At 45.8% G+C, this 22,688-nt stretch overlaps 1 protein-coding gene across 2 annotated transcripts in view; it reads left to right on the plus strand.

Annotated features, from left to right (window-relative positions):
* Window positions 1-22,688, plus strand: part of LOC116437448 (transcription factor RFX3-like) — a 140,252-nt gene that overhangs the window by 18,586 nt on the left and 98,978 nt on the right. For both annotated transcript variants that reach the window (XM_032095095.1, XM_032095094.1), the window contains exon 2: window positions 1,237-1,334. In XM_032095095.1, coding sequence (XP_031950986.1) covers window positions 1,237-1,334 — 98 coding nt within the window. The remainder of the gene's footprint in view (window positions 1-1,236; window positions 1,335-22,688) is intronic.

Genomic DNA, 22,688 nt, shown 5'->3' on the forward strand with positions numbered 1-22,688 from the left:
AATGGAGAGTGGAGACTGACAGTGGACTATCGTGGCCTGAATGAAGTCATACCACCACTGAGTGCTGCTGTGCTGGACACACTGGAGCTTCAGTACAAACTGGAGTCCAAGGCAGCAAAATGGTGCTACCATTGATACTGCTAATGCATTTTTCTCCATTCCTTTAGCGGCAGAGTACAGGTCACAGTTTGCTTTCTCCTGGAAGGGTGTCCAGTACACCTGGAACCGACTGTCCCAGGGGTGGAAACACATTCCCACTATTTGCCATGGACTGATCCAGGCTGCACTGTAAAAGGGTGAGGCTCCAGAACACTTACAGTACATTGATGACATCGTCCTATGGGGCAACACAGCAGAGGAGGTTTTTGAGAAAGGGGAGAAGATAATCCAAATCCTCCTGAAGGCTGGTTTTGCCATAAAACAAAGGGAGCCCTAAATTGGGGAATACCATTCCTAAACCATGACAGTCACACCCTGTTTACCTGCCCTATTTGCGCCACTCCTGGTTGCTTCTTGGGTGCGTCTTTTGTACCTGTGGGAGTTGGTTACCTTCACTCCTGGTGCTGCCCATGCTGAGTTAGAGCTGCCACTTGTCTAGCTTTTAACACTTCCTGCTCTGGCTGAGGCTGGTGCATCCTCTGTCTCTCTGCGCTAGGTTCACAGTTTTGCTGGGTTTTGGAAAGCTCTCCTAGCACAATCCTCCACTCCAGAGCATTTCTGCCAGAGCAGTTCACCTCGGAGACATATGATGATGCATCACATGCATGAGAACCAGACTCTTCTAGGATTACACTGAATTTTTTAGGACCTACTCTCACAGGTCAAAGTTTGCCTTTTAACAGCACATGTGAGTTGTGATTTAGAAGCTTGTATTGTATAAATTGGAGTAAAAAAAAATACAAAAATTCAGCATATAGATGACCAAATAAAATTTTCTTCCTTCCTATAGTTCCTAAGCTTGATGTCAATCATATAGTTCTTGTTCTTTCTAGATGGTTCTTTCTTTGGCATTGAAAATACCCATACTCTCAAGGGCCTCCATCTCCAATGTTAGTACTCCACTTAGCATATTACAGACTTGCACCACAATATTACATTCCGTGTCATTTAGTAATTGTGAGAACAGGGATATCCCATAATTGAGAGCATTGTTTAGAAACCATTAGATGCACTGAAGCACTAGTCATTCTTTTTATAAGGTAAACTATCCTATATTTCTGGTGTTCTTGTTTGCAGGTACAGCAAGTACAGACTGTGCAACAGGTACAACATGTCTACCCAGCCCAGGTTCAGTATGTGGAGGGAAGTGACACAGTCTACACAAATGGAACTATGTAAGTTGGTTATTGATCTAAATTAGAATGTTTACTAAAATATGAAGTTAAATGCACATTCTTTTAATGACATCATATGGGATACTATATTTTAATTAGCAGAGAAAAAATGTTTGAACAAAAACTTTATTTTTTGTCATTTTAAATCATTATTTGAGTGAAAACAAGTTGGATTCATATCACTTGAATTAATCTAAAATGAATTCAGATAATTGTTACAGTTGGGCAGTGTGAAGCTGTATATGCATCATTTTGTTGTTTGGGGAAAAAACTTGAGTTTATGGACAAGTTTTAAGTTATACTGATAGAAAGTATGATCTAAATTTGTCATAATATGATCATCTGTGTAATAAAGAAGTCTTCATGTGGCCCTCTATTCTTCTAGTTGAAATTATACTGGCAATTTCCTGAATTGCTGAGGCAGCTGTAGTCATTACTTACAGAAAACAATTATGTAATTGTTCCGGTTTGGCCAAATTTAGAAATATATCCTCTGAGAGAAGGCACAACCACCCCTCCCCCCACCAGGTTCGGGAAAAAATAAATTTTCCTCGAAGGAAAGTGAAGAAGATAAAACTATTTATTTACCAAACACACGGGAAAGGAAAATAATGTTAAATGGTAAAATCTTTCACTGTAGAGGAAAAACCTGGGAAAGTGTTCGAGTCCTCCCTTTGGTCTCCTCGGAGCTGGGGCTTGGGCCAGGGCCAGGCCCTCTGTGCCCGGTGGAAAGTCCTCCCGATGTGCTCTGATGCTACAGCAATCAAGCAGTCCAGTAGAAAAGGGAGAAAATCCGAAATTCCAGAGAAGGAAAAGTTCAACTCTCAGCCTCTCTCCAGAGAACAAGGAACTGGAAAAAACTGGCCAAAAGCTGACTGGAAAGCCGCAAGCCAGGTGCTTCCTCGCTCCCCTGCCCCAGCTGGGGAAAAAAAACCTGCTATCTTTTTGTGTCCTTGAACAAGCTACAAACTGCTTTGAGAAAGTTTTGCTCAGGTTTTTTTCCTTCCCCCTCTCAGGCTCAGTTTAGAGGCATAGAAAGGCCCAAAAATTAATTTCTGGGCATAGGCAGCGATATGGGATACACATCATAAGGTCACCCCAAGAAATTCCACCCCTTATCCCATATTGTTGGCTCAATGCCCAAAGATATTCTAATTCTACATACACATTAATACATATATATATATATATACACAGCTATATACGAACAGTGACAGTGACAATCAGCAAGAAGGGGTATACTGGCATTTCACACTACAGGTGGTTTTCACACAACAATCAGATCTCCCTGTGGTACACAACGCGTTGTTCCATCTTTCTGCGTTACCCGCCATGTGCAACCAGGTCCCTGAGCAAAGACAACCCCATGGATGGGTTTGTCTGTACTCGAGGCAGAATTTATCCACACAGTCTTTCCTAACAGACCTCTGACATGCACTACTGGGACCTTATATCCATCTGTTGTATGCAGGGATTCAAATTGGGCTGGACCAGCTCTATTGGTGGAACCTCGGGTGTTAACTAACCAGGTGGCCTTTGCTAGATTCTGTTCCCAATTTTTGAAGGTTCCCCCACCCAGTGCCTTCAAAGTGGTTTTCAACAATCCATTACACCGTTCCACTTTGCCTGCAGCTGGTGCATGGTAAGGCATATGGTACACCCACTCAATGCCATGTTCTCTAGCCCAGGTGTTAATAAGGCTATTCTTAAAATGAGTCCCATTGTCAGATTCAATTCTTTCAGGGGTGCCATGCCTCCAAAGGACTTGCTTTTCAAGGCCCAGGATGGTGTTCCGGGCAGTAGCGTGAGGCACGGGGTAGGTCTCCAGCCATCCTGTGGTGGCTTCTACCACTGTGAGCACATAGCGCTTGCCTTGGCGTGTTTGAGGCAGTTTGATGTAATCAATCTGCCAGGCCTCCCCATACTTGTATTTAGACCACCGCCCACCATACCACAGGGGCTTCACCTGCTTGGCCTGCTTGATCGCAGCGCATGTCTCACAGTCATGGATAACCTGGGAGATACTGTCCATGGTCAGGTCCACCCCTCGATCTCGTGCCCACTTATAGGCGGCATCTCTGCCCTGATGGCCTGAGGCATCATGGGCCCATCGAGCTAGGAACAACTCTCCCTTGTGTTTCCAGTCCAAGTCTACCTGTGACACTTCTATCTTTGCAGCCTGATCTACCTGCTTGTTGTTTTGGTGTTCTTCATTAGCCCTACTCTTGGGGACATGGGCATCTACATGGCGGACTTTCACAACCAGCTTTCTTACTCGGGCAGCGATGTTTTTCCACTCTTCAGCAGCCCAGATTGGTTTTCCCCTATGCTGCCAATTTGCTTTTTCCCACTTTTCTAACCATCCCCACAGAGCATTGGCTACCATCCATGAATCAGTGTTGAGGTAGAGCTTTGGCCACTTCTCTCTTTCAGCAATGTCCAGGGCTAGTTGAACAGCTTTGAGTTCAGCGAGTTGGCTTGATCCACCTTCTCCTTCAGTAGCTTCTGCAACCTGTCGTGTGGGACTCCATACGGCTGCTTTCCACTTTTGTTTCATCCCTACGATGCGACAAGAACCGTCGGTGAAAAGAGCGTAGCGTGTGTCTTCTGATGGCAGTTGGTTGTACGGTGGAGCTTCTTCAGCGCGTGTCAGTTGTTCTTCTTCATCAGCGAGACCAAAGTTTTCACCTTCAGGTCAGTTTGTAATTATTCCCAAAATCCCAGGGCGATTCAGTTTTCCGATACGGGCGCGCTGTGTGATGAGAGCAATCCATTTGCTCCATGTGGCATTGGTGGCGTGGTGGGTAGAGGGAACCTCTGCTTTGAGCATCCACCCCAGCACCGGTAGTCAGGGTGCCAGGAGGAGTTGTGCCTCAGTGCCAATTACCTCTGAGGTGGCTTGGATTCCTTCATAGGCTGCCAAGATTTCCTTCTCTGTTGGGGTGTAGTTGGCTTCAGATCCTCTGTAGCTTCGGCTCCAGAATCCCAGTGGTCGACCTCGAGTCTCACCAGGCACCTTCTGCCAAAGGCTCCAGGACAGGCCATGGCTCCCGGCTGCAGAGTAGAGCACGTTCTTCACTTTGGGTCCTGTCCTAACTGGGCCAAGGGCTATGGCATGAGAGATTTCCTGCTTGATTTAGGCAAAAGCTTGTTGCTGTTCGGGGCCCCAATGGAAATCATTCTTCTTGCAGGTAACCAGGTAAAGAGGACTCACAATCTGGCTGTACTCAGGAATATGAATCCTCCAAAAGCCTATGGCACCTAGGAAAGCTTGTGTTTCCTTCTTGTTGGTTGGTGGAGACATTGCTGTGATCTTATTGATGACCTCGGTGGGAATCTGACGCCATCCATCTTGCCACTTTACTCCCAGGAACTGGATCTCTTGAGCACGTCCCTTGACTTTGCTCTTCTTGATGGCGAAACCAGCTTCCAGGAGAATCCGGATAACTTTCTCTCCTTTCTCAAACACTTCGGTTGCGGTGTTCCCCCATAGAGTGATGTCATCAATGTACTGCAAATGTTCTGGAGCCTCACCCTTTTCTAGTGCAGTCTGGATCAGTCCATGGCAGATGGTGGGACTGTGCTTCCACCCCTGGGGCAGTCGGTTCCAGGTGTACTGCACACCCCTCCAGGTGAAAGCAAACTGGGGCCTGCACTCTGCTGCCAGAGGAATGGAGAAAAATGCATTGGGAATGTCAATAGTGGCATACCACTTTGCTGCTTTGGACTCCAGCTCATACTGGAGCTCCAACATGTCCGGCACAGCAGCGCTCCATGGTGGAGTCACTTCATTCAAGGCACGATAGTCCACAGTCAATCTCCATTCTCCTTCTGATTTGTGCACAGGCCAAATGGGGCTGTTGAAGGGTGAGTGGGTCTTGCTGATCACCCCTTGGCTCTCCAGCTCATGGATCATCTTGTGGATGGGAATCACAGCATCTCGAGTTGTCCGGTACTGTCGGCGATGCACTGTCGAGGTAGCAATTGGTACTCTTTGTTCTTCCACCTTCAGAAGGCCTACTGCAGATGGGTTCTCTGATAGTCCAGGCAAAGTGTTCAATTGCTTAATGCCCTCTGTCTCCACAGCAGCTATTCCAAAAGCCCACCTGAGTCCCTTTGGGTCTCTGAAATACCCGTTCTGGAGGAAGTCTATGCCCAAAATGCACGGGACCTCTGGGCCAGTCACAATGAGATGTCTCTTCCACTCATTTCCAGTCAGGCTCACCTCAGCTTCCACCAAGGTCAAATTTTGTGATCCACCTGTTACACCAGAAATAGAAACAGATTCTACCCCCACATGCTGCGATGGGATTACTGTACACTGCGCACCAGTGTCAACCAAGGCATCGTACTTTTGTGGTTCTGATGTACCAGGCCAACGAATCCACACAGTCCAAAAAACACGGTTTTCCCTGACCTCTACCTGGCTAGAGGCAGGGCCCCTCTATGCCTGGTTATCCTTCTTTCCCTGGGCCTGTATCTTAGAGGTTCCTTCATGGGAATTGGACATGCCATCGTCTTTTCCATCATTTCCGGCAGTTTGGCTACAGGCAACTGGAGCTACTTCCTTTTTGGTAGATCCTCCTTTCTGAGACTTGCGCTCCTTCAATTCACGCACTCGTGCTGCCAGAGCAGAAGTGGGTTGTCCACCCCACTTCCTCATGTTTTCACCACTGTCACACAGGAAATTCCACAGCTCACTTCGTGGGATGTTCCTTCCCTCTGGGGAACGTCCGCGGAGGAGGCACTCTTTAATCTCCTGGTGACTCTTCTTCATTTCATCTTCAATTTTCTGCATACGTGTTTCCACAGCTGTGATTCTTGCATGTGTTGGGCCATGCACAGAGTCTGCATATGCTCGGAGCTTCACTGCCATATCCCGCACGGTCTCATTCGCACCGTAGTCCGGTTTCATTATTGCTAAAGCAGAAGCGTATTCTGGTGGCCCAAGCTGTATGAGTTTTCGCCACATGTATGGAATAACTCTGGCCCAGTCTGGACTCCTCAATCCTGGGTCATTTGTGAAGACAACCTCTACCACCCCTAGTTCTCTCAGGCGTTGGATCCCTTGTTCTATGGTCTTCCACGGGGTTTGCTGCATGTAGAGATCGTCTCCACACATATATCTTTCAATCACACCTGTCAAAATCCGTCTCCAGAGACTGGTAGAGTCAGCCTCCCTTATCATCGCTTGGTCGATCACTGGATCATGTGACAGGGATCCCAAATGCCTCGCTCCAGCACCGTCCAGCATCACATCATCACCTGCCGCATCCCAAATACGGACCATCCAACTTATTATGGATTCATCGGACCGTCGGGTGTAATCCTTTCTTAGGCTGTGAAGGTCCTTTATGGACATGGACTCAGTAATGGTTTCTGTGCCTGAGTCAGTTGGTGGTTTTGAGGTTCCTTCCCCGGCATCTTTTGAGGTTCCTTCCCCTGCATCATCATCATCTTTCACTGGGTGATCAGTTTTGGTTGTGTGTTTTTTCCTCGTGACAGGAGCCACTGTCAGTGGCTTAGACTCTCCATCTGGTTTGAGCTTGCTATCTGGTTTATGTGCAGCCTGAGTGACTGGGGTTTCTGCAGGCTTTGCTGATTGATCTTCCTGCCTCTCTACCTTTACCTTCTGCAGTGTGCGATAGGCATATGCCAAAGCCCAACATATTGCAAGGAGCTTTTTCTCATTAGAATTGTCATTGTATTTCTCTTTCAGGTATTTCCCCACCTCAGCTGGTTTCTGAATTTGTTCAGATGGGAAATCCCAAACTATCGGGTCAGAGAATTTCTTTAGGGTTTGGCCGATGTCCTCCCATTCCCCACACCGCTCAGGATTTTCCACCTCTGGGTCAGGTGTCTCAGCAGTCACCCTGGAAATCTGAGCTCTTATTCTAGACAAGCTGCGAACCACATAGAGGAAGCTTACCAGATTAAATGCCAGGAGGGTGGTCTCTTTAACATCCAGGGGATACTGAACATTCTCAAAAGATAACCTATCAAATTTAAAGGGAAGGGAAACCCCGTCTCCTCCTCCTCTAACAATCTGGGTGCAATTACTAATAAATTCCCAAAACAGGCTACTGAAGCTAGGACTGGGGTTAGGATGGAGGAATCACTTATCATACACACCTTGAACAGCTGCCTGTACCTCTATCAACTTCTTATAAATCATTATCACCGAGCACAGCAAAATAGAAATCCTGATTCGTTTCCCTTCTCTGTAAAATTTACATATCAAGGACAAGATTGGGCCAAGTTGTGGATAGGCAAACAACCCTAGGGACCAAAAAAGCACTAGTACCTCACTGAAGCCTAAGGACCAGAAAGACATGAGTACATCGAGCCAGAGAGACATTATGAACTCAACCGGCATGGTGACTACTTTACCCCAACACAGGATAAGTAAATTCAAACCAAAATGTGATTACTACAGGTTTTTTCACTTCCCTTTGAGCCACGCAGTTGGGCGCCACTAAATTTGTTCTGGTTTGGCTAAATTTAGAAATATATCCTCTGAGAGAAGGCACAACCACCCTCCCCCCACCAGGTTCTTTATTGTTTTAAGTGCAATGATATACATATTTATTATTTTTTCCAAAGGAAGGAAGGTAGAGGAAGGAGAATATGTCCTTTTGCTTCTCTCTCAGACTCTTCTATTTCCTGTGCTTTTCTTGCTTCCATGAACATAGTTTTCTACCATCAAATTACTTTCTCCCATGTTCAAACTTAAAATCTTAGAATAATTTAGGTCAAAAGAGACCTCTAGAGGTTATATGGTAAAACCCACACACGCAGTCAGAGTAGGGCTAACTTCAAAGTTGCTCAGGGAGAACCTTCCCTCCCTCTTTTTCAAGTTACCTCTAAATATATCCCCTGAAGCTTTTGATATAAGGTTAAGGAAGAAGCAAAAGGCCTGTAGAAAACTTTTTTGGTGCCAGCATATAGGTATTTATTTATGATAATCTGGCATTGACACGAAAAAGTCAACAACACTATTGGGTTCTGAGACTGATGTTAACACTTGCAGCATCCTCTTCACTGACATATTTTGCCAAATTCATTCTTCAGATAAACTTTTCCAACACACTCTCTTGTTCCCTCATTTTTTTTGCTCTTATAATATCTAAGCAATCTTCTGTCCTAAATGGGTCTGTTAAGACATGCTTATTATTAAGAATGACCAATGTGTCCCTGTTTAAGATACTGTAAAAACAGAAAGTCACTCATCACATTGTTAAACTGTAATCAAAGACTGAAAATATCTATGTAGAATGTCTGATCAGGCTAACTTCTATTTGAAAAATGTCAGCCAAAGACACTGAACTGTTGAGACAAAAGAAAACATATTTCTTCATTCACACTTGTTTTTATTTTAAAAGCTCTAGTGCTTCTACTCTTTAAATTATGGGCAGTGATATTGGCAATGTATAGTTTATTGCAGTTCATGACATTTTTCCTGACTTTATAGCTCAAAGATATTAAGCAGAGGATTGTTTGTTTTATCCTATCTATATGTTAATTGCTCCAAAGACCAGTGGTTGTCCTCCAGATGGCTCTAAATGGGGTATCTCCTTGCAGCTGCTGCTTCTGCTATTAATTATGTGAACTCTGGTTTTTAGTACCTAATCTATTAACAAAGAATCTATTCTATTCCATATACAGGGCCTAGGATATATGGTTGAAGGAAGTTATCCTATTAAAACAGAGAAAGGAGCAAGTACTAAATCTATGGTGGGAATGGAAAATGTTCTATGACAAGTAACACGGATATTCTTTCATTCTCTTTTTATGGTCATGTACTAGCCTGATTCTAATGCAACCCTCAAGACCTCCCAAGAGATCATTTGCTCATGAAAACAGCAGCTAGGCCCAGTCAGTGAGGAGGAAAGGAAAACATGAGTTTTCTGATTCAGAAGAGTGAAACTGTGATCTAGTGAGCAGGAAAGGGTTCTGGTCTTAGATAAAGAGCTGGTGGAAGTGCCTGGAAAGGCGAGAGCTGAGAACCAGTGAGTGGAAAGAAGGAAGTATGGTGGCAGACATAGAAATCTAACAAAATGTCAAAATGCATGGTTGTCTGCGAAAAAGAACTTTAAAAAACAAAACAAAACAAAACAAAACAAAACAAAAATAAAAATACTGACTGGATAAACAGCCCAGAAAAGTTGTCTCCATACAGGAGATGATGCCTATATGATTTTCCTGGTATAACTCCTTACAATTTCATTTGTAGATAGCACCTTAAAAGGATATGGAAGGAGGAGCTGGCTGATGTGACAGTTTGTAGTCCTATTTCATCCACCAGTAAGCTGTATTTTAGTATTTAGGTTGTAAGGGACTTCCAGAGGTGATCTAGTCCAACCCTCTGCTCAAAGCAAGTCTAATTAGATCAGGTTTCTCAGGGACCTGTCCCATAAAGTCATGTACAGCTCCAGGGATAGAGGTTGTGTACATCTCCAAGGATAGGGGAGGTTCCTGAGGACCGGAAGAAAGCAAATGATACTTCAATCTTCAAAAAGGGCAAGAAGGAGGATCTGGGGAAATACAGGCTGGTCAGCCTCACCTCTATTCCTGTGAAGATGATGGAAAAAATAATCCTGGAAGCCATTTCCTGGCACACAAAGGACACAGGGGGATTTGGAGTAGTCACCATGGATTTACAAAAGGAAAATTATGCTTGGCCAACCTGCCAGCCTTCTACAATGAGTCAACTAGCTTGGTGGATGAGGGGATAGCAGCAGATGCTCTTTATCTTGACTTTAGCAAGGCTTTCAATGCTGTCTCATATAACATCCTCATAGACAAGCTGACAAAGTGCAGGTTAGATAAGTGGACAGTGAGGTGGACTGAAAACTGGCTGAACTGCTAGGCTTAGACAGTTGTGACCAGAAGCATAATGTCTAGTTGGAGGTCAGTGTCTAGTGGTGTTCCCCTGGGCTGATCCTTGGGCCAATACGGGTTAGCAACTTCATTAATGACCTGAACAATGTGACAGAGAGCACCCTCAGCAAGTTTTCAGATGGTACAAAATTGGGAGGAGCGTTTGATAGACCAGATGTCTGTTGTGCCTTCAGAAGGACCTCAACAGACTGGAGAAATGGGCAGACAGGAACCTCATGCAGTCCATCAAAGGGAAATGCCAAGTCCTGCCCCTGGGTAGGAATAACATGATGCACCAGTACAAGATAGGGGCTGACTGGCTGGAAAGCAGCTTTGCAGAGAAGGACATGGGGGTCCTGGTGGAAAATAAGCTGAATGTGAGACAGTAATGTGCCCTTGCAGCAAAAGAGGCCAATAGTATCCTGAGCTGCATTAGGAACAGTGTTGACAGGAGGTTGAGGGAGGTAAACCTTTCTCTCTACTCAGCACTGGAGAGGCCACACTTGTAGTACTGTGTCCAGTTATGGTCTCCTCAGTACAAGAAAGACACGGAAATACTGTAACAAGTTCAGCGAAGAGCCACTGCAGTGATGAAAGGATTGGAGCATCTCCTATAGGAGCAGATGGTGAAAGAGCTGGGATAGAATCATAAAATCATAGGATCATTGAGGTTGGAAAAGATCTTTAAGATCATCCAGTCCAAGTATTAACCTAATACTGTTAAGTCTAGCCCTAAACCATGTGCCTAAGTGCCTTGTCTTTATGTCTTGCCAAATGCCTTCAGGGATGTTGACTCAGGATCACAGAATCACAGAATAGGTAAGGTTGGAAGGGACCACAGTGGGTCATCTGGTCCAACCTCCCTGCTCAAGCAGGGTCAGACCAGAGCACATAGCACAGGATTGTGTCCAGAGAGTTCTTGAATATCTCCAGTGAGGGAGATTCCACAAGCTCTCCAGGCAATCTGTTCCTGTGCTCGGTCACCCACACAGTAAAGAAGTTCTTCCTCCTGTTCAGGTGGAACTTCCTGTGCATCAGTTTCTGCCCATTGCCTTTTGTCCTATTGCTTGGCACCACCGAGAAGAGCCGGGCTTCATCTTCTTGGCACCCTCCCTTCAGAGAGGCAAAAGGATTTTAGCCCATGAACTGGCAGAACTCATTGAGAGGGCTTTAAACTAGATTTGAAGAGGGAAGAGGATGCAACTGGGTTCTCCAGAAGCAAGCCCAAGAGTGGTAAGCCAGAGTCAGGGGTGAAATCAGCGGCCCAGCTGAAGTGCATGTATACTAATGCATGCAGCATGGGTAACAAACAAGAAGAGCTGGAAGCCATGGTACAGCAGCAAAGCTATGATGTAGTCGCCATCACAGAAACATGGTGGGATGACTCACATAACTGGAGCGCTGCACTGGATGGCTACAAGCTCTTCAGAAGGGACAGGAGAAGGAGAAGAGGTGGAGGGATAGCCCTTTATATTAGGGAGGCTTTTGATGCCATGGAAATTGAAACTAATGACGATGAAGTTGAATGCCTATGGGTAAGAATTAAGGGGAAGGCCAACAAGGCTGACATCCTGCTGGAAGTCTGTTATCGACCACCCAACTAGGAAGAAGAGGTGGATAACTTATTCTACAAGCAGCTGGAGGATGTTTCAGGATCACCAACCCTTGTTCTTGTAGGTGACTTTAACCTACCAGACATCTGCTGGGAACTTAACACAGCAGAGAAGAGGCAGTCCAAGAGGTTCTTAGGGTGTGGAGGACAACTTCTTGTCACAGCTGATGAGTGAGCCCACCGGGGGAGGGACTACACTAGACCTGTTGTTTGCAAATAGAGATGGGCTGGTGGGAGATGTGGTGATTGGAGGCCGTCTGGGGCATAGTGATCATGAAATTATAGTTTTCAATATTTGGTGAAATAAGGAGGGGCATCAATAAAACTTTCACACTAGACTTCCAGAGGGCAGACCTTGGCCTATTCAGGAGACTTATTCGGAGAGTTCCTTGGGAAGCAGCCCTTAAAAACAAAGGAGTCCAAGAAGGGTGGGCATGCTTCAAAACAGAGATCTTGAGGGCACAGGAACAGACTGTCCCTGTGTGCCGAAAGATGAGTCGACAAGGCAAATGTCCAGCCTGGATGGGCAAGGAGCGTTTGAAGGAGCTAAGGAATAAAAAGAGGAAGGAGGGTCAGGTATCTCAGGAAATATTTAAGGGGGTTGTTAGGGCATGTAGAAAAAAAAATAGAGAAGCCAAAGCTCAGTTAGAACTTAATTTGGCAACTTTTGTGAAGGATAATAAAAAATGTTTTTACAAATATATTAATGGCAAAAGGAAGGGTAAGAACAACCTCAGTTCTCTACTGGATGCAGGAGGGAATTTAGTGACTGCAGATGGGGAGAAGGCAGAGGTGTTTAATGCCTTCTTTGCCTCAGTCTTTAGCAAAAAGACGGTTTGTCCTCAGGACAACTGTCCTCCTGGGTTGGCAGATGGTGTCAGGGAGCAGAACAGTCCCTCTGTTATCCAGGAGGAGGCAGTCAGAGAACTGCTGAGCCACTTGGATGTTCATAAATCTGAGACCAGATGGGGTCCATCCCAGGGTGATGAGGGAGCTGGCAGATGAGCTTGCAAAGCCGCTCTCCATTGTTTACCAACAGTCCTGGCTCACTGGTGAGGTTCCAGATGACTGGAAGCTGGCCCATTCACAAAAAGGGTAGGAAGGAGGATCCTGGAAATTATAGGCCAGTCAGTCTGACCTCGGTACCCAGTAAGGTAATGGAACAGTTTATTTTGAGTGCCATCACACAGCACCTACAGGATGGCCGGGGCATCAAACCCAGCCAGCATGGGTTTAGGAGGGGTAGGTCATGTTTGACCAACCTTATCTCCTTTTATGACCAGGTGACCCGCCTGGTGGATGCGGGAAAGGCTGTGGATGTTGTCTATTTGGACTTCTGCAAGGCCTTTGACACTGTCTTCCACAGTAAACTCCTGGAAAAGCTGGCAGCCCACAGCTTGGACTGGTGCACTCTTTGCTGGGTTAAGAACTGGCTGGATGGCCGGGCCCAGAGAGTGGTGGTGAACGGTGCTGCATCCAGTTGGCGGCCAGTCACTAGTGGTGTCCCTCAGGGATCTGTGCTGGGGCCAGTTTTGTTTAATATGTTTATTGATTACATGGATGAGGGTACTGAGTCTACCATCAGTAAATTTGCAGATGACACTAAGCTGGGAGCGTGTGTCGATCTGTTGGAAAGTGGGAGGGCTCTGCAAAGAGACCTGGAATGGTTGGATAGATGGGCAGAGTCCAGTAAGATGAAGTTTAACAAGTCCAAGTGCTGAGTCCTGCATTTTGGCCACAATAACCCCTCGCAATACTATAGGCTGGGGACAGTGTGGCTGGACAGTGGCCAGGCAGAAAGGGACCTGGGGGTACTGGTCGACAGCCAACTGAACATGAGCCAGCAGTGTGCTCAGATGGTCAAGAAGGCCAATGGTATCCTGGCCTGTATCAGGAATAGTGTGGCCAGCAGGACCAGGGAAGTGATTCTTCCCCTTTACTCAGCACTGGTGAGACCGCACCTTGAGTACTGTGTTCAGTTCTGGGCCCTCAGTTCAGGAACGACATTGAGATGCTTGAACGCATCCAAAGGAGGGCAACAAGGCTGGTGAAGGGTCTGGAGCACAAGCCCTATGAGGAACAACTGAGGGAGCTGGGGTTGTTTAGCCTGGAGAAAAGAAGACTCAGAGGTGACCTTATCACACTCTACAACTTCCTGAAAGGTGGTTGTAGTCAGGTGGGGGTTGGTCTCTTTTTCCAGGCAACAACTGACAGAACAAGAGGACACAGTCTTAAGCTGTGCCAAGGGAAATTTGGGTTGGATATTAGGAAAAAGTTTTTTACTGAAGGAGTGATAAAGTACTGGAATCATCTGCCCAGGGAGGTGGTAGAGACACCATCCCTGGATGTGTTTAAAAAAAGATTGGATGTGGCGCTCAGTGCCATGCTTTAGTTGAGGTGGTGTTAGGACATGGGTTGGACTCAGTGATCTTGAAGGTCTCTTCCAACCTGGTAGTAAAAAGAAAACAAAAAAAAAAAACTTATAGGCATTGATGAGGTCCCCTCTCAGTTGTCTCTTCTCCAGGCTGAACAGGCCCAGCTTCCTCAGCCTTTCCTCATAAGAGAGATGCTCCAGTCCCTTAATCAACTTTGCAGCCCTTTTCTGCACCCAGTCCAGGAGGTCCATGTCTCTCTTGTACTGAGGAGCCCAGAACTGGACACAGCACTCCAGGTGAGGCCTCACCAGGGCTGAGTATAGGGGCAGGATCACCTCCGTCCACCTACTGGTAATGCTCTTCCCAATGCACCCCAGGATACCATTTGCCTTCTTGGCCACAAGGGCACTGCTGGCTCATGGACATCTTGTTGTCCACCAGGACACCTGGTTCCTTCTCTGCAGAGCTGCTTTCCAGCAGGTCACCCCCAGCCTGTACTGGTGCCTGGAGTTATTCCTCCCCAGGTGCCGGACCCTGCACTGACCTGTGTTGAATTTAAGACAGTTCTTCTCTGCCCATGTCTCCAACCTGTTGAGGTACTTCTGAATTGCTGTACATCTCTCTGGAGTATCGGCCACTCCTCCCAGCTTTGTGTCATCAGCGAACTTGCTGAGGAGGCATCCAAGTCATTGATGAATAAGTTAAACAATACTGGCCCACATTGAACCTTGGGGGACCCCTAGTGACAGGCCTCCAACTAGACCCTGTGCCACTGATCACAACCCTCTGGGATCTGTGTTTCAGACAGTTGTCAATCCACCTTACTGTCCACCCATCCAGTCCACACTTCCTGAATTGTTTAGGATTGTTTAGTCTGGAAAAGAGAAGGCTCAGGAGGGATCTTATCTGTATCTAAATACACTGTGCATTGAAGATTGTTGTGGTTTAACCCCAGCCAGCAACCAAGCCCCATGCAGCCACTTGCTCACTCCCCCATCAGTGTGATCAGGGAGAGAATTGGAAGGGTAAAAGCTGGAGAACTCATGGGTTAAGATAAAGACGGTTTAATAGGGAAAGGAAAAATCTCACATACAAGCAAAGCAAAACAAGGAATTAAGTTACCGCTTCCTATGGGCAGGCAGGTGTTCAGCCATCTCCAGGAGAATGGGGCCCCATCATGCATAACAGTGACTTGGGAAGACAAACGCCATCACTCCAAATGTCCCCCTCCTGCCCTTTCTCCTTCTTCCCCCCACTTTATATACTGAGCATGATGTCATGTGGTCTGGAATATCCCTTTGGTCACTTGGGGTCACCTGTCCTGGCTGTGTCTCCTCCCAGCTTCTCATGCACCTCCAGCCTCCTCGCCAGCACGGCCATATGAAAAGCAGAAAAGGCCTTGGCTTTGTGTAGCCCTGCTCAGCAATAACAAAAATATCTCTGTATTATCAACCCTGTGTTCAGCAGAAATCCAAAACATAGCCCCGTACCAGCCACTGGGAAGAATATTAACTCTACCCTAGCTGAAACCAGCACAAAGATGGAGCTAAAGTCTTCTCAGGTGTGCTCAGTGAAAGGATGAGAGACAATGCACACAAACTGAAATGCATGAACTTCCATTCAAACATAAGAAAAATCTTTTTAACTCTAAGGATGGTCAAACACTGGACCAGGCTGCCCAGAGAGGTTGTGGATTCCCCATCATTTGAGATATCTAAAACCTGACTGGACAATGTCCCGAGCTACTTACTCTGGTTGATCCTGCTTTGAGCATGGGCTGGGAAGGTGTTTGGACTAGACAAGCTCCAAAGATCCCTTTCAACCTCAACTACTCTACTATTCTATGGTTCTGTGATTACACTTGAAGTCGCCACAGCAGAAGGTGTCATTTATACAGGATTGAAAATAGCTACAAGGGTAGCTGAGTTTCTACATCTTAAAATATTAATCCAACTTCATAAAGTGATTATTCTTTGTTCCACGGAAAGGAATAGAAAACTTGGTATTTAAAAGAATTATCCTGGATTGTAAGCGGGAAATTTCTTTTTAATATTTAATGCAACATACAAAACATACAATGAATGATTTAGGAAGGAATTTAAACTACAGGCACCACCTCCTGGAAGATCAAACCGAACTTTGCAACTGATAAGATGTTAAACCAGGAGGGATCCCAGACATCAAACTGGGATGGATGCAGGAATTGATAGAACTATACAAAATGATGAAGGGAATTACAGGGGAAAGAGGAAGTAGGGAGAAACAAAGAGGGGAGATAGACAGAAAGGGGGATAAAAGTTTCCAGTCACAGGTAAAAATGAGCCAGTCAGTATGGTTGTCTGGCTGAGCCCTGTGCCTGATCACTGCAGTCTGTCCTATTTTCTTATATTTTCTTTTTGAATGTTTTCTTAACTATCGCCCTGCTTAATCTCACTCTCTGTCCTCTGTGTATGTGTTGTGGCTTAACCCCAACCGGCAACTAAATACCACACACAGCTGCTCGCTCACTTCCCTTCCCCCCACCCTCATTGTGATGGGAAGGAGAATCAGGGAATAAAAGAAAATTAAACTCATGGGTTGAGATCAGAACAGTATAATAATTGAAACAAAGTAAAATATAATAATAATGATGGTAATATGGTAATACTAATACTACTGCTAATAGTTGTAATAAAATGAGACGGAGAGAGGAAGGTAAAACCCAAGAAAAAGAAGTGATGCACAATACAAATGCTCACCACCCACTGACCGAGCAGCAATTGGCCCCTTCTGGCTAACTTCCCCCACTTTACTCACTGAGCATGATGTTCTATGGTACAGAATATCCCTTTGGGCAGTTCAGGTCAGCTGTCTGGAGTATGCTCCTCCCAGCTTCTTGTGCAGCTCCTCCCTGGCAGAGCATGAGACACTGAAAAGCCCTTGACTCAGGGTAAGCACTGCTCAGCGACAACCAAAACATCAGTGTATTATCAGCATTATTCCCATACGGAATCCAAAACACAGCACTGTACCAGCTACTGAGAAGAAAATGAATTCTATCCCAGCTGAAACCAGGACGGTATATGTGCTGCAAGGAACAGGTGCTAGCTGCTGGTGAGACCTGTGCGTGTGTGAGTGAAATTTGGTGCCCAGCTACTGGAGTCAGACTGGGGAGTGTAGGCACCCTGGGGCCTGTGGTGTCAGCTACAGGAGTGAGTGAGGGTTCAACCATCAGTAGTTGAACAGGCCATAGCCCTCTGAACCATTATCTTATGGTTTGGGTTAGAAGCGACCTTCAAAGGTCCAACTCCACTGTCATGAGCAGGGAATCCCTTTAGGGTTAGGTTGTTCCTAATGCCCCCCAAGATGCAGTTTGTCTTCTTGGTTGCTAGGGCTCACTGCTGACTCATATTGAGCCTCCTGTCAACCAGCACCCCCAGATCCCTTTCTGCAAGGGTGCTCTCCAGCCATTACTCTCCCAATCTATAATTGTGCCTGGCATTATTCTGTCACAGGTTCAGAATCTGGCATTTGGACTTGTTAATTTTCATGCCATTGATGATTGCTCCAATCTATCCAGATCCCTCTGCAAGGCCTCTTGTCCCTCGAGAGAGTCAGCAGCTCCCCGCAGTTTGGTATCATCAGCAAACTTGCTAATGGTGCATCCAACTCCTGCATCCAGATCATTGATAAAGATATTGAACAGAACTGGCCCCTAAATTAAACCCTGAGGAACACTGCTAGTGACCAGTTGCCAGCCAGATGTAGCCCCATTCACTACAACCCTTTGAGCTCTGTCATCCAGGCAGTTCTTCACCCAGTGCACCATGAACCTGCTCATCTCACAGTTGGACAACTTTTCCAGAAGGATACTGTGAGGGACAGTATCAAAGGCCTTAATAAAATCCAGAAAAACTACATCCATCATCTTCCTTTCATCCACTAGGTAGGTGATCTTATTATAGAAGGATACCAAATTAAACAGGACTTTCCCTTTGCGAACGCTTGTTGATTGTGCCTGATGACTGCATTGTTCTTTGAATGTCTTTCAGTAGCACCCAGTATTATCTTCTCCATAATTTTTCCAGGAATTGAGGTTAGACTAACAGGTCTGTATTTCCCTGGGTCTTCCCTCATACCCTTCTTGTAACTAGGAATAGCATTGGCCATCTTCCAGTCAGCAGGGACTTCCTCAGACTCCCAAAACATTTGGCAGAAGATCGAGATGGGTCCTGTCATAACATCCTCTAGCTCCTTTGGAACTCTGGGACGAATCCCATCAGGACCCATCGACTTGTGAACATTCAGCTGATACAACTGGTCCCTTACAATTTCAGTGTCCACAAATGGAAAACCACTGTTCCCTCAGTCATTGTCCTCCAACTCAAAGGACTGGGCAGCCCAAAGTCTATCAATATCATTAAAGATTGAGGCAAAAAAAGAATGTAATGCCTTTGTTTTTTCTTCATCCCTATTAGTCAGGTGACCATCTTCAACAAGTATCAGTCCAATGTTTTCTTTAGACGTGGTCTTGCTATTAATGTATTTTAAAAAGTCTTTCTTGTTATCTGACACAACCCTGGCCAGTTTCAACTCTATTTGAGCTTTGCTTTTCTTGTCTTCTCCCTGCAAATATGAACCACAGCTCTATAATCTTCCTGCAAAGCCTAACCTTGCTTCCAGAGAGTCTACAGTTTCTTTTTCCTCTTGAGCTCCACGAGGAGTTCCCTGTTCACCTGATTTGGTTTTCTGCCCCACTTGTTTGACTTTTGACACAGTGGAATTGCCTTCTCCTGTGCTTCTTAAAGGTGGTTCTTAAAGACTGACCAGCATTCATGGGCCCCTAAGCCCTCAAAGCAGATTCGCAGGGTAATCTTCTAATTAGCTCCATGAATAGCTTAAAGATTGCTCTCTTGAAATCCAGGGTAGCAACTCTGCTTACCTTTTTTCTCATTACACTTAAAATTTTAAACTCAACCATTTCATGGTCACTGTGGCCAAGACAGCCACCAACCATCACATCTCCCAAGAGTCCTTCTCTAGTCACAAACAACAGGTCTAGGAGGGCATCTTTCCTAGTTGGCTCACAGAGTACTTGTGACAAGAAATTACCTCCCACAAGCTTCAAGACTTCCCAAGGCCTGCTCGTGTCAGCAGGATGATATTCCCACTTGATGTCTGGGAAGTTGGAATCTCTCATAAGGACAAGGGCTACTGATCCAGCAATTTCTCCTAATTGCTTACAGAATAACTCATCACTGCTTACATCCTGGCTGGGTGATCAGTAATAAACACCCACTATAATATCTCCTTTGTTTTTCATCCCCTTAAGCCTCACTCAGAGGCTCTCTACCACATCATTGCCAACTGTAAGGGCTGTACAATCAAACCTCTTCCTTACATATAGTGCCACATCTCCATCTTACCTGCCCTGCCTATCCCTCCTAAACAGCCTGTACCCCTCCATCCCAGCACTCCAGTTGTGGGACTCCTTCCACCTAGCAAATATATCACTACTTGCTACATCAGTTAGACATACACAAGTCTATGGGACTTGATGGGATCCAGCCAAGGGTGGAATGTTTTGGAGCAGATCACCCCTACAGAGAGGGGTCTGGACAGGCTGAATTGATGGACTGAGGTGAACTGTATGAGGTTCAACAAGGCCAAGTGCCAGGTCGTGCACTTGGGTCATAACAACCCCATGCAATGCTACAGGCTTGGAGAAGAGTGGCTGGAAAGCTGCCTGGCAGAAAAGGACCTGGAGGTGTTAGTCAATTGCCAGCTGAACATGAGCCATCAGTGTGCCCAGATGGCCAAGAAGGCCAATGGCATCCTGGCCTGTATCAGAAATAATGTGGCCAGCAGGAACAGGGAAGCGATTGTCCTTCTGTACTTGGCACTGGCAAGGCCACACCTCAAATACTGTGTTCAGTTTTGGGCCCCTCACTACAGGAAGGACATTAAGATGTTGGAACATGTCCAAAGAAGGGTACCAAAGCTGATGAAGAGTCTAATGCATGAGTCTTATGAGGACCAGCTGAGGGAACTGGGGTTGTTTAGTCTGGAGAAAGGAGGCTCAGGGGACACCTTATCGAGCTCTACCTGAAAGGAGGTTGTGGTGAGGTGAAGGTTGGCCTCTTCGCCCAGGCAACTAGCAACAGTACAAGGGGAAATGGCCTCAGGTTGCACCAGGGGAGGTTCAGGTTGGATATTAGGAAAAATTTATTCACTGAAAGCATGGTTAAGCATTGGAAAAGGCTCCCCAGGGAAATGATGGATTCACCATCCTTGGAAGTGTTCAAAACATGAGTGGACATGCACTTTACAATATGGTTTAGTTGACATGGTGGTATTAGGTCAAAGGTTGGACTTGATGATCTTGGAGGTCTTTTCCAACTTTAATGATTCTATGATTCTGTGATGCTATGACTACCAGGTCATGTTCATCTTGTCATCAGCCGACACCTCCAAGTCCTTGTCTGCATGGCTGCCCTTGATCCATTCTCTACCCGCCCTGTATATTTGCATGGTATTCCCCCACACAGGTGCAGGACCTTGTATGTGGCGTCATTGAAATTCATGAGGTTTGCACAGGCCCACCTCTCTAGCTTGTCAAGATTGCCTTTGATGGCATCCCTTCCCTCCAGCTTGTCAACTTCACCACTCAGCTTGGTGTTATCTGCAAACTTGCTGAGGCTGCACTCAGTCCCATTGTCTATGTCATTAATGAAGATATTAAATAACACTGGTTCCAAAATGGACCCCTGAGAGACACCACTCATTACTGATCTTCATGTGAACATTGAGCTGTTAACCACTACCCTCTGGATGAGACCATCCAACCAATTCCTCATCCACCTAACAGTCCACCCACTGAATCCATCTCTCTTCAATTTAGAGAGAAGGATGTTGTAGGGGACCATATCAAAGGCTTTACAGAAGTCCAGATAAATGACATCTGTAGCCCTTCCCTTGTCCACTGATAGAGTCACTCCATCATAGAAGGCCACTAGGTTGGTCAGGCAGGACTTGCCCTCGGTGAAGCCATACTGGCTGTCCCAAATCACCTCCCTGTCCTCCATGTGCCTTAGCACAGCTTCTAGGAGGATCTGTTCCATGATCTTCCCTGGCACAGAAGTGAGGCTGACAGGCTAGTAGTTCCCAGGGTCCTCCTTTCTACCCTTTTTAAAATGGGTACAATGTTTCCCTGTTTCCAGTCACCTGGGACTTCACTTGACCTCCATGTTTTTTCAAATATGGAGAATGGCTTTGCAAATACATGAGCCAATTCCCTCGGGACTGTGATTCATCTCATCAAGTCTCATAGACTCATGTCTGTTCAGTTTCTTCAAGTGGTCACAAACACAATCAGTGGGACGGACTTTGCTCCCCCAGTCCCCCATCTTGCAGTCCATCTACTCAAGATGTGTGGGAGAGACGTTGCCATTGAAGACTGGCAAAAAATTTGTTGAGTACCTCAGCCTTCTCCTCGTCTGTTGTTACCCATCTGCCAGCCTTGTTTATTGGGAGAGGTAGGGTACACCTTCTTTGACTTCCCTTTTCTGATTGACATACCTGAAGAATCCTTTCTTCTTGTTCTCTGGCCATTTTCAATTCTAGCTGAGCTTTAGCCTTCCTGACTGCATCTCTTCATGCCCTAGCAAGGTTCTTATGGTCCTCAATGGCTATTTGGCTGTCTTTCCATACCTGATATGTTTCTTTTTTGCTTTTAAGCACACCCATAAGCTCATTGTTAAGCCAGGGTGGCATCTTGTTCTGCCTTCCTTTCCCTTTGTAGGGGGATGGACTGTTCTTGTGCTTCCAAGAGACTGTTCTTCAATAACTCCCTGCTCTCACAAACTCCTTTTCACTTCATGGACGATTTCCATTGAATGCCTCACACCTGGGCTCTGAGCATCTTCAAGTTGGCTCTTTTAAAATCCAGGGTCTTTGTCCTACTACTGGTCTTCAGTGTGCTTGGCAGGATATTAAACTCCACAACGTTGTGATTGCTGTATCCAAGGCTACTATTGGCAGTTATCTTGTCAAGTAAGTCTTCTCAGTTTGCAAGCAGTAAATCCAGCAATGAACTGCTCCTAGTTGGCATGTCTAGTATCTGTAGCAGGAAGCAGTCCTCAGTGCATTCTGAGAACTTGATGGTTGACTTGTGCCCTGCTGTGTTGTTTTCCCAACAAGTGTCCAGGTAATTGAAGCCACCCATGAGGACCAGGTTCTGTCAGCCTAAGAATTCCTTGAGCAGCCAAAGTAAGGTTTCATTAGTCTCATCATCCTGCTTGGGAGGTCAGTAACAGATACTTACCATGAGATCCCCCTTGGTGACAATCCCTCCAATCTTGATCCAAAGTTATTCAATGATAGAACTTTTGTGATCTCCACATCTCACCTTCATAAATTCAAATTTATCTTTTACATAAAGTGCAACTCTACCTTCTGTTCTTCCCTTCCAATCTTTTCAAAAGAATTTGTAGCCATCCATTGTGGTCT

Source organism: Corvus moneduloides, chromosome W, assembly GCF_009650955.1.
Source record: "Corvus moneduloides isolate bCorMon1 chromosome W, bCorMon1.pri, whole genome shotgun sequence".
NCBI lineage: Eukaryota > Metazoa > Chordata > Aves > Passeriformes > Corvidae > Corvus > Corvus moneduloides.